Source organism: Hylobates moloch, unplaced genomic scaffold (assembly GCF_009828535.3).
Source record: "Hylobates moloch isolate HMO894 unplaced genomic scaffold, HMol_V3 SCAFFOLD_6, whole genome shotgun sequence".
NCBI classification, from domain to species: domain Eukaryota; kingdom Metazoa; phylum Chordata; class Mammalia; order Primates; family Hylobatidae; genus Hylobates; species Hylobates moloch.
Genome location: NW_026652281.1, coordinates 114,972,712 through 114,985,782, shown reverse-complemented (window position 1 = coordinate 114,985,782; position 13,071 = coordinate 114,972,712). Strand labels below are relative to the sequence as shown.

The 13,071-nt window shown below is 38.2% G+C and overlaps 1 protein-coding gene across 8 annotated transcripts in view; it reads right to left on the bottom strand.

Moving 5' to 3' along the window:
* PKD2L2 (polycystin 2 like 2, transient receptor potential cation channel) overlaps positions 1-13,071 on the bottom strand; it is a 50,734-nt gene that overhangs the window by 22,044 nt on the left and 15,619 nt on the right. For 6 of the 8 annotated variants that reach the window (XM_032157984.2, XM_058441235.1, XM_058441236.1 and 3 more), the window contains 3 exons: positions 10,737-10,965; positions 9,259-9,429; positions 8,225-8,406 (listed from right to left, as the gene is read on the bottom strand). In XM_032157984.2, the coding sequence (XP_032013875.1) occupies positions 8,225-8,406; positions 9,259-9,429; positions 10,737-10,965 (582 nt within the window). The remainder of the gene's footprint in view (positions 1-8,224; positions 8,407-9,258; positions 9,430-10,736; positions 10,966-13,071) is intronic. The other 2 variants (XM_032157988.2, XM_058441239.1) reach the window with 1 other exon arrangement.

Here is a 13,071-nt window from a genome sequence, read left to right as displayed (position 1 = left end):
TGTGGTGAGCTGAGATTGTGCCACTTCACTCCAGCCTGGGTGACAGAGTGAGACTCCGTTTCAAAAAAAAGTGAGGGAGAAATGGGCTGGGCATGATGACTCATGCCTGTGATCTCAGCACTTTGGGAGGCCAAGGTGGGAGGACCACTGGAGCCCAGAAGTTTGAGACCAGCCTTGGCAACATAGTAAGACTTCCATCTCTTAAAAAAAAGAAAAAAAAAAGTATACATATTTGGTCAGGGAGAAATGAAGACATTCCAAGATCAACAAAAGCTGAAGGAGTTTATTATCACTAGATCTATCCTATAAGAAGTTCTAAAAGGAATCCTACAGGTTGAAATGAAAGAACACTAGATAATAAAGCCATATGAAGGAATACAGATCTTAGTAAAAGTAAATACATGAGCAATTATAAAAGCTAGTATTATTATAGCAACAGTTTGCAACTTCATTTTTGTTTTCTACATAATTTAAGAGACTAATGCATTAACATTTTTCAGTTTGTTTTTGGACACAATGAACAAAGATGTAATTTTGTGACATCAATAAAAAACCTCCCCTTTGGGAGGCCAAGATGGGCAGATCATGAGGTCAGGAGTTTGAGACCAGCCTGACTAACATGGTGAAACCCCGTCTCTACTAAAAATACAAAAATTAGCTGGGCATGGTGGCGCACGCCTGTAATCCCACCTACTCAGGAGGCTGAGGCAGGAGAATTGCTTGAATCTGGGAGGCAGAGGTTTCAGTAAGCTGAGATCGTGCCACTGTACTCCAGCCTGGGTGACAGAGTGAGACTCCATCTCAAATAAAAAATAAAAATAAATAAAATAAATAAAAATAAAAATTAAAAATTAAAAACCTCCCAACAAAGAATAGCCAAGGATCTGGCTTCACTGGTAAATTCTACAAACATTTAAAGAATTAATGCCAATTTTCAAACTCTTCCAAAAATGGAAGAGAAGGGAATGCTTCCAAACTCATTTTACATGGCCAGCATTACCCTGAAGCCAAAGTCATAGAAAGACAGTACAAGAAAAGAAAAGAATTAATGCCAATCTTCGAACTCTTCCAAAAATGAGAGAGAAGGGAATGCTTCCAAACTCATTTTACATGGCTAGCATTACCCCGAAACCTAAGCCAGGCAAAGACAGTACAAGAAAAGAAAATTACAGGCCAATATACCTAATGAAGACAGATGCAAAAATCCTTAATAAATACTAGCAAGTCAAATTGAACAGCATATTAAAAGGATCATATACCACAAACAAGTGAGATTTATCCCTACAATGCAAGGATGGTTCAACATACACAAATCAATAAATGTGATACACATTTAAAAAATGAAGGCTAAAAACCATATGATTGTCTTAATAGAAGCAGAAAAAAATTTGATAATATTCAACATATTTTCAGGATAAAAACTATGAACAAATTAGGTACAGAAAGAATGTCCCTTAACATAATAAAGGCCATTATATTTCAGACCCACAGCTAACATCATACTCAATGGTTAAAAGTTGAAAGCTTTTCTTCTAAGATCAAGAACAAGACAAGAATGCCCTCTCTTGCCACTTCTATTCAATACAGTAATGAAAGTCCTAGCCAGAGCAATAGGCAAGAAAAAGAAATAAAGGCACCCACACTGGAAAGGAAGCAGTAATTGTCTTTCTTTGCAGATGATATGACCTTATTTATAGAAACCCTTAAAGATTCCACCAAAAAACTATTAGAATAAATGAATTAAGTTGCAAGATACACACAGTGGCATTTTTATACATTACAAGTTGAATATACCTTATCTGATATGCTTGGAACCAGAAGTGTTTTGATTTGGGATTTTTTTTAGATTTTGGAATATTTGCATTATATTTACTGGTTGAGCATTCCAAAGCTGAAAATTTGAAATCCAGAATGGTCTAATGTGCATTTCTTTTAGTGTCATATCAGCACGCAAAAAGTTTTTGAATTTTGGAACATTTCAAATTTGTGGTTTTCAGACTTGGAATGCTCAACCTGTAATGATGATCTATTCAAAAAAGAAATCAAGAATGCAATTCCAGGCTGGGTTGGTGGCTCATGCCTGTAATCCCAGCACTTTGGGAGGCCAAGATGGATGAGTCTCTTGAACCCAGGAGTTCGTAACCAGCCTGGCAACATGGTGAAACCTTGTCTCTATCAAAAAAAAAAAAAAAAAAAAAAGCCAAGTGTGGTGGTGCATGCCTGTAATCTCTGCTACTTGGGAAAATGAGGTGGTAGGATTGCTCAAACCTGGGAGGTGGAGGCTGCAGTGAGTCAGGATCACACCACTGCACTCCAGCCTGAGTGACAGAGCAAGACCTCATCAGAAAAAAAAAAAAAAAAAAAAGGGAAAGAAAAAAGAAAGAAGAGCTGGGCACAGTGCCTCATGCCTTTAATCCCAGCTACTTGAGAGGCTGAGGCGAGAGGATTGCTTGAGGCCAGGAGTTCGAAACCAGCCTGAACAACATAGTGAGACCTAGTTTCTAAAAATAAAAATAAAAAATACATTTAAAAAATTAGTCATGGCCAAAACCCCATCTCTACTAAAAATACAAAAATTAGCCGGGTGTGGTGGCATGTGCCTATAGTCCCAGCTACTCGGGAGGCTGAGGCAGGAGAATCGCTTGAACCTGGGAGGTGGAGGTTGCAGTGAGCTGAGATGGCACCATTGCATTTCAGAGCCTGGGTGACAGAGCGAGACTCAGTCTCAAAAAAAAAAAAAAAAAAAAAAATTAGCCATGGCTGGGCATAGTGACTCACAGCTGTATCCCAGCACTTTGGGAGGCCAAGGTTGGAGATTGCTTGAGGCTAGGAGTTCAAGACCAGCCTGGGCAACAAAATGAGATCCTGTCTCTTCAAAAAATTTTTAAAAATCAGCTGGGTGTGGTAGCATGCACCTGTAGTCCCAGCTACTCAGGAGGCTGAGGAGGGAGAATCCCTTGAGCCAAGGGGTTCAAAGCCATAGTGTGCTATGATCATACCACTGTACTCCAGCCTGAATGACAGAGCAAGACTCCCTCTCTAAAAAAAAAAATCTAAAATTTATATGGAACCACAAAATACCCTGAATAGCCAAAGCGATCTTGAACATAATAAAGTGGGACGCATCACACTACCTGATTTCAAAGTATATTAGAAAGCTATAGTAATCAAAACAGCATGCTGCTGGCATAGAAACAAACACATAGACCAATGGAACAGAATAGAGAGTCCAGAAGTAAATCCATGCACTTATGGTCAACTGATCTTCAACAAAGGTACGAAGAACACACAATAGGGAAAGGAGAGTCTCTTCAATAGATAGTATTGGAAAAACTTGATATCCACATGCAGAAGAATGAAATTCAACCGCAATCTCACACCATGTACAAAAATCAACTCAAAATGGATTAAAGTCTTAACCATAATATTTGAAACTTTAAAACTACTAGAAGAAAATATAGGTGAAAAAAACTTTTTGACATTGGTCTGGGCAATATTTTTAAAGACATGACCCCAAAAGCACAGGTAACAAAAGCAAAAATAGACAAATAGGATCGCATCAAACTAAAAAGCTTCTTCGGCACAGCAAACAACAGAGTGAAGAGACAACATGAAATGGGAGATTTTTACAAACCATACATCTGGTAAGGGCTTAATATCCAAAATATATAAAGAAGTCAAACAATTCAATAGCAAGAAAACAAATAATCCAGCTGAACATGGTGGCACATGCCTGTATTCCCAGCACTTTGGGAGGCCAAGGTGGGCAGATCACTTGAACCCAAGAGTTTGAGACCAGCCTGAGCAACATGGTAAAACCCTGTCTCTACAAAAAAATACAAAAATTAGGCGTGGTGGTGCATGTGCCTATAGTCTAGCTACTCAGGAGGCTGAGGTGGGAGGATTGCTTGAACCTGGGAAGTTGAGGCTGCAGTGAGCTGAGATCGTGCCACTGCACTCCACCTTGGGCAACAGAGTGAGACTGTCTCAAAAAAAAAAAAAAGAAGAAGAAAAGAAAAAAGAAGGCTGGGCATGGTGGCTCACGCCTTTAATCCCAGCACTTTGGGAGGTTGAGGCAGGTGGATCACCTGAGGTCAGGAGTTCCAGACCAGCCTGGCCAACATGGTGAAACCCCATCTCCACTAAAAAAACACAAAAATGAAGGCCAGGAGTTCGAGACCAGCCTGACCAACATGGAGAAACCCCGTCTCTACTAAAAATACAAAACTAGCCGGGCATGGTGGTGCATACCTGTAATCCCAGCTACTTGGGAGGCTGAGCCAGGAGAATCACTTGAACCTGGGAGGTGGAGGTTGTGGTGAGCTGAGATCGCACCATTGCGCTCCAGCCTGGGCAACAAGAGCAAAACTTCATCTCAAAAAAAACGAAAGAAGACAAATAATCCAATTTAAAAATGGACAAAGGACCTGAATAGACATTTCTCAAAAGAAGACATACAAATGGCCAATAGATATATAAAAAAAAATGGTCAACATCACTAATCATCAGGAAAATGCAAATTAGGCCAGGCACGGTGGCTCACACCTGTAATCCCAGCACTTTGGGAAACAGAGGCAGGTGGATCACTGGAGGTCAGGAGTTCGAGACCAGCCTGGCTAACATGGTGAAACCCCGTCTCTACTAAAAATACAAAAATTACCCAGGTGTGGTGGTACATGCCTGTAATGCCAGCTACTCAGGAGGCTGAGGTGGGAGCATCACTTGAACCCAGGAAGAGGAGGTTACAGTGAGCTGAGATCATGCCACTGCACTCCAGCCTGGGCAACAAGAGCGAAACTCCATCTCAAAAAAACCAAACCAAAACAAAATGAGATATCACCTCACACCTGTTAGAATGGCTCTTATCAAAAAGATAACAAGTGTTATCAAGGATGGAGACAAAAAGAAAACTTCATACACTGTTGGTGGGAATGTAAAATGGTATAGCCACTATGCCAAACAGTATTGATATTCCTCAGAGAATTAAAAATAGGACTAACACATGATCCAGCAATCCACTTCTTGGTATATGTATCTACAGGAAATAAAATCAGTATGTGAAAGAAATATCTGCCCTCCCATGTCACTGCAGCATTGTTTACAATAGCTGAGATATGGAATCAACCTACATGTCTATTAATGGTTAAATGGATAAAGAAAATGTGGCATATATAAACAATGGAACACTATTCAATCTTTGAAAAGGAGGAAATACTGTCATTTGCAACAAGGATGAAATTGGAGGACCATCATATTAAGTGACATAAGCAAGGCACAGAAGGACAAATATTGCATGATCTCACTTATATGTGGAGTCTGAAAAAGTTGAAGTCATAGAAGCAGAGGGTAGAACGGTAATTGCCAAGGGTTGGAGAGGTGGAGTTCAAGGGGAGTTGAGAGATATATGTCAGTGGGTGTAAAATTTCAGTTAGACAGAATAAGTTCTGGAGATCTACTGTATAGCATGGTGACTATAGTTAATAATGTGTACTTGAAAATTGCTAAGGAAGTAGATCTTAAATGTTCTTGCCACAAAAAATGATAAATATGAGAGGTGATGGATATGTTAAACAGCCTGATTTAATCATTTCACAGTGTATACAGGTATCAAAACATCAGACCATATAGCATAAATATATATAATTTTAATTATACCTTAATAAGTCTGGAGGGGGAAATAGATCATATGATCCAGCAATTCTACTTCTGGGTATATAACCAAAGCAACTGAAAGGAGGGTCTTGAAGAGATATTTTTACATCCATGTTCACAGCACTGTTATTCACAATAGCTAAAATGTGAAACCAACCCAAGTGTGTATTGGCAGATGGATGAATAGGCAAAATGTGGAATATACATATAAGGGAATATTATTCAGCTTTTTTAAGGAAGGAAATTCTGACTACATGCTACAACATGGATGAAACTTAAGGGCATTTGTGCGAAGTGAAGTAATCCAGTCACAGAAAGACAAATAATATATGATTCCACTTACAGATGGTACCTAGAGTAATCAAAATCATAGAGACAAAAAGTAAAATGGTGGCTAACAGGGGCCAGGGAAGGGGAAAATAGGGAGTTATTGTTTAATTGGTGTAGAGTTTTTGTTTTCCAAGATGAAGAGATTTGGAGATAGTGGTGATGGTTGCACAATATGAATGTACTTAATATCACTGAACTGTACACTTAGAAGTGGTTTAAATGGTAAATTTTATGTTATATATATTTTATCACCATAAAAATATTGAAAAAAGGACTTAAAAATGCCTTCAGGGCAAATAGCTTTGGGTGCTGGGCTTACTTCTCTGGGTTGTGGCCTTCTGACTTTGGCCCAGTTATTACTCACTTTCTTATTAATTCTTCATTGTTTTCTATGTCATCCAGGTTTTTTTTTTTTTTTTTGAGACAGAGTCTCATTCTGTCGCCCAGGCTGGAGTGTAGTGGCGCGATCTTGGCTCACTGCAACCTCCGCCTCTCAGGTTAAAGGATTCTCCTGCCTCAGCCTCCTGAGTAGCTGGGATTACAGGCATACACCACTACACCCAGCTAATCTTTTTGTATTTTTTTTTAGTAGAGATGGGGTTTCACCATGTTGGCCAGGCTGGTCTTGAACTTCTGACCTCAGGTGATCCACCCGCCTCGGCCTCCCAAAGTGCTGGCATTAAAGGCATGAACCACCACGCCTGGCCCATCCAGCTTTTAAAATTGTCCTCAAGAGGAGATTGATCTAAATAACCTAACATATCATTACCAAAAACAGACGTCCTCTCATTAACCTATTTCAAGGTTCTCTGCCTGTTCTGTGCTTTATACTTTCCTTTCCTCTTCACTACGCACAGTAAGACAAATTTCCTAGGCTCTGTAAATTATTACATCTGTATTCAATGCCAATTATTACCAAGTTTATTATTATTATTATTATTATTATTATTATTATTATTATTATTATTGTTTTAGAGATGGAGTTTCACTCTGTTGCCCATGCTGGAGTGCAGTGGCATGATCATAGCTCACTGTAACCTCAAACTTCCAGGCTCAAGTGATCCTCCTGCCTCAGTGTCCTGAGTAGTTAGGAATACAAGCATATGCCACCACATCCAGCTAGTTGTTTTTTGTTTTTTTGTAGAAACAGAGTCTTGCTATGTTGCCCAGGTTGGTCTTGAACTCCTGGCCTCAGTGATTCTCCCATCTTGGCCTCCCTAATGCTGGGATTATAGGTGCCATGGCGCCCAGCCTAAAGCTATTTAAAAATACATGTTTGGCAGGTTAGCAAAGGACGTTCAGGTCAATATCAATAAAAATATTAAGATGGAGCCCTCTAAAGAAAACACTAAGATTTCTTTTGGCTGGGTGTGGTGGCTCACATCTGTAATCCCAGCACTTTTGAGAGGCTGAGGCAGGAGGATCACTTGAACTCAGGAGTTCAAGACCAGCCTGGGCAACATGGCTAAACCTTATCTCTACAAAAAATACAAAAATTGGCTGGTGTGGTGGCACACTCAGCTACTCGGGATGCTGAGGTGGGAGGATTGCTTGAGCCCAGGAGTTTTAGGATGCAATGAGCTGTGATAATGCCATTGTACTCCAGCCTGGGTGACAGAGTGGAAACCCTGTCTCAAAAAAAAAAAAAAAAAAAAGATTTCTTTTGCCCAGAGAATAGAGACATGGGGGACAATTTCCATTATCTTAGGTAAAATTATCACTTCCAATGAAAAATGAAAAATTATTTTTCTAACTTGAGCTAGTAACACCTTAAAAATGGACACCATCACCCATTTGGCTCCTTTAATGCCAAACCCTAATTTGAATGTGGCAGATATTTAGCCATCAGTGAAAATATCAGCCAGGCTGGTGGCTCATGCCTGTAATCCCAGCATTTTGGGAGGCCAAGGCAGGAGGTTCACTTGAACTCAGAAGTTTAAAACCACCCTGGCCAACATGGTGAGACCCCCTTCTCTACAAAAAATAATAAAAATGTAATCAACCAGGCGTGGTGGTGCACACCTGTAGTCCTAGCTACTTGGGAGGCTGAGGATAGCTTGAGTCCAGAAGTTTGAGGCTGCAGTGAGCTATGAGACCCTGTCTCCAAAAAAAAAAAAAAAAATCAAACTAAGCTTAAATATATTAAAGCTTATATTACTACTTATCATAGAAGGTTAGACCTTTCCATTTTCTTTTGTAAGAAAATATAGAATATATAATTACATCTATACTAAGAGCTTACATGGAATTCTGCAAAGTGGAAAAGTCATCAACTTGTGATCCAAAAACAAGAAATCCTAACTGGGCATAAGCAAAGAATATTATAAAAAACATGATGGCAAATCCTACTATGTCTTTAATACAACGGGACAAGGTTGATGACAGCTGAGACATTGTCTTGTTAAAGCTTATGAATTTGAATATCTGAAAAAGAACAAAGTTAATTGAAACAGAATATCAAAGATGAAATTACTTAGAATAAATTAATTTCAGAAAAATTCTGCTTCGAATTAAAGGAAATATTTAATGATAATCATGGGTGTTTGAGGATTTCCCAGCAATCATTACAAGGCCAACTTTTTTTTTTTTTTTTTTTTTTTTTGAGATGGAGTCTCACTCTGTCACCTAGACTGGAGTGCTGTGGCACGATCTCGGCTCACTGCAACCTCTGCCCCCTAGGTTCAAGCGATTCTCCTGCCTCAGCCTCCCTAGTAGCTGGGATTACAGGCACGTGCCACCATGCCCAGCTAATATTTTTTGTATTTTTAGTAGAGACAGGATTTCACCATGTTGGCCAGGCTGGTCTCAATCTCCTGAGCTCAGGTGATCCGCCCACCTCAGCCTCCCAAAGTGCTGGGATTACAGGCGTGAGCCACCGTGCCTGGCCAACTTCTTTTTTTTCTGTCATCCAGGCTGGAGTGCAGTGGGGGATTACAGCTCACTGTAACCTCCACTTCACGGGCTCAAGGATCCTCCCACCTCAGCCTCCAGAGTAGCTGGGACTACAGGCGTGCACCACCATGCCCAGTTAATATTTTTTGCTATTTTTTGTAGAGATAGGATTTCCCAGGCTGGTCTCGAACTCCTGGGGCCAAGAATCTACCTGCCTTGGCCTTCCCAAGTGCTAGGAGTACAGGTGTGAGCCAATGTGCTGGCCCAAACTACTTTTAAAATTACTTAATAGTTGAAAAAATCTTTTTTCCCCATGACTTTTTAGTTTAATTTTTCATTATGCTATTACAGTTTGTATTATGTAATATAATAAAATATAAATACCTTTATCCATGCAAAAAAGATGGTAATCGCAATTATATTATTGTAATAAATGTGCCAGCATGCAAGAAAATAGAAATCTGAATATTTTTCAGTACTTTTCAACAGCTGTCCAAGTAAGAGAAAAATTTGTATATTACAGTATGTGTTGAAGGAAACAGCCACAAAACACAACTAAATGGGAAAATAAGAAGGGTTAAATTAGAGAATATCTCTACCTCTAAATATCTTACAGCCTATGAGGAAACACAAAAAAAGTTCATCAAAAGTTTAACAAAGAGGGAAGGAAAGATAGGACATATGCTTTTACATAAATGGAAATTACCCTCAACTTATACAAGTTTAAGGTAGCACTAATTATTATAAAGTTGAAAAACATTAATTGCTTGGCCATCCTACCCTATCTAAATCTTTGTTTCTTTGAGTCATAAAGCACAAATGTATAAAATGATTATGTAACTCTGAGGCCGTAAGGATTTTTGCTCTACATAATACTTAAAAGCTAAACATTTTCTACCGTGTAACACTACAAGAAACAATTTACAATTACAAAAAATAAAATCTTCTAGAACCTTTTAACAACCCTTTAAAAGAATATTTCAGAACCAGGCTGTTTTAGCTATCAGAGCTTTATAACTGACATGAAAATTTTCCTTTGACTTTTCTTGCCTGAAACGCTCAGATAAACTTTTAATGTTATGTCCTTTGTAAGATATTAGTGGAGTTACCAGAGAGGTAGGTGGCATGCTTTCTGACTCTCAGAAACCTTCAATCTGGTTTTGGGAAACAAGGCTTAAATACTTGATTGGCTATAATTAAGGGCCAATAAGGGTGAAAGATCAGATTGTATAAGCCAGAAACATTGGTTCTTTGTTCCTAAGACCAAGCTCTTAATATTTGTCTCAGCCTGTCTAAATCTCTGTTTATTTCAGTACATTTCATTGACTAGAACTGGTGGTCTTTGGTGTTTCTTTCAGGGATTATTTCCCCAAAACTGGTGCCCTCTGGACCCATAAGGTCCCCTCTGGCTGCTCACCCCTGTCAGTATTCTGCTTAGCCTTGTCTTTTGTCTATTTTTTCAAAATTTATTATGAGGAGGAAAACAGATTTAGGCAACCTAGATTATTTTAAACAACCTTGCCCCCAAAGACCCGTGACTGGTGAAACTCAAGGCCCTGTAAGTAATACATTTTTTGAGTAGGGGTAGGGAGACCTACTGTGCACATTAAAGCATAATATTTCTGGAATCACCTTTCCCTGTAGGTTTACGCTGACCCTCCCAAGGACCAAATCAGAAAAAAATAGATCTCTCCCTTTTGGAGGCACACCATTAGTAGTACTATTCCCAGTTCATTTTATGTTTGATACTTGTAGCTTTCAAAATAAGTCCTGGATGAACAGAAGATTCTGTCTTTTTACACCTCCTTCATTGGTAGGTTCAGATGTGATCCCTTCAACCATACACATGAATATATACTCACCAGCAAAAGTAGCAGTTCTAGCCAGTTCCAAATACTTTTGAAATAGGCAGACTTAAATTCTTTTATTTTTTTGACTTCTTGTGTTGTGAAGACAAAAAGAAAAATACAGAATGTGATTTCACAGGAAGCAATAAAATAATCATAGTAGCTAACATATCTGAGGAGCTTCACAGAGTAAAACTGCCATGAAGTAAGTATTCCTCCAGTTGCAGGGAATTCTGCCACCAATCTGTAAAATCAGGTTTGTGAAAGCAACTGTTCATTTCAAGCATTTATATTTCAGTACTTCATGTGAAATTTTCAATCAATGATTATGTATGCTTTAATGATAATCAGTTTTTTAAATAAAGTATTTTTCCTTGGGGAAATGGGTTCAATTTAAACATCTTCTAGATTTACCTATTTCATAGTGGCTCCACTTTTTCTATACCTGAATATTCACAGTGGTCAAAGACCAATGTAAATGAGAAAGCAAGTTGTGATTTTTTTTTCAGACATTCATTCTATTTTGTGTTCAGCTTGCTTGTTCATAACTGGGAATATAACTTATGTCCATAGGAGAATGATATGTTCAAGAAAATGCTATACTTGTTAGAACTCTTCCCCAATATACATAATTTTTGAATACTTCAGAGGGAGAACATACATTCTCCCTCTTTAGATTATCAGAAATGCTTCTTGCTTCTAAATGTCAAGGTCACATATTCTACTAAAGCAAATGTTTTCTGTTGGATGCTGGATACAAAGATCTATATGCAAACAGAATTATAAAAATTAAATTCAACACTACATATAAAAAGATTTTGAGGTTCACTGTATGTCTGGTGTTCTCCACAACTTCTGATAATTAAGAATTCGTGGTAATTTAAGGAACCAGCATTTCTATCACAATATTACAATTTAATTATTCCTACTAAAGATATTAGCAAATGTTGGTACTCTTATAAGATGCTCCCAAAACAACAAAAACAAAACCTCAGTTAACAAATAAAACTTACATCTTACACATACTAGGCAGTAAGTGAAGTGAAGGAAACTCAATATTATGATCTGAAGTATAGACTAATCAAAAAGGAAAAATTAATATTCTGTTTAGTTTGCCTGATAATTGTACAAAAACGAAAATAAATGGATAAGGTATAAGTAATATGCATCTACACAACTACTGATTAGATATGCCAGTTAACAGTTTCAAAGTCTGCTGAAGTTTCTAAAAAATAACATTTTAAAAGGTAACAGAATAAGCATAAAACTTTCAGAGAGGAAATTTGGACTTAATCTGATATTACAAGGGCTTCTTCATATGACTTAAAGCCAGTTACCTCAATGCTTCCATTCTTGTTTAGGACATAAAAATAATTTGTACTCTTTATCCTGATCAGGACTGTTGGGAAGGGTAAATGAAGTTGGTAAAAAGCTCTGATTTTCTGAGAGGAACTTTAAAATAAAAGGTATAATATCCATTGGCTGCTTAAGGCAGTTCATTTGTTTTATTCATTTTTACATATTTTAAAGGCCATGGTGTGTTTCACTCTCCCTGTTGCACGGGGAGCAAAATCCCCTAAACTCCAATTCCATATTCCATTCAGGAAAAAATGTAAGACTTATGAGAGAAAAGTGGCTCACTGATTTCATGTAAATTTTTTTTTAACTTTTACTTTAGGTTCAGGGGTGCATGTGCAGGTTTGTTATATAGGTAAACTTGTGACTTGGGGGTTTGGTGTACAGATTATTTTTTCACCTGGGTACTAAGCATACTTCCTGACAATTTTTTTTCTGAACCTCTTCCTTCCCACCCTCCTCCATCAAGTAGGCCCCAGTGTCTGTTGTTCCCCCTTTTCTGTCCATATGTTCTCATTATTTAGTTCCCACTTAGGAGAACATGCAGTATTTGGTTTTCTGTTCCTGTGTTAGTTGGCTAAGGATGATGGCCTCCAGCTCCATCCATGTGCCTGCAAAGGATATGATCTCATTCTTTTTATGGCATAGTATTACATGGTGTCTAGTAGACACTGTTGTTTGCCTCTCTAGCAGTCATTATCCCATTTTTTCTAACAGAATCTTAATTGAATTCAGTCTTTTGCCCATCCCCAGGTCACTTAGGGGAAGCTGATTAAATCCCCAGGCAGATCCAATCATGGTAATCCTTTGCTAAGTGTTTGATTCTAGAGCAAATCCTTTGCTAGTGCTTGATTCTGACTCCCATGTTGTTTGAAGATCAACTATATACTGAATTTAAAAAACATCCGAAGCCCTCACATCTGAATCCACCAATGAAGGAGGTATAAACCCTTATTAGGGTTTTTAATTTGTTCATGCTTGTGCTGAGATTAAA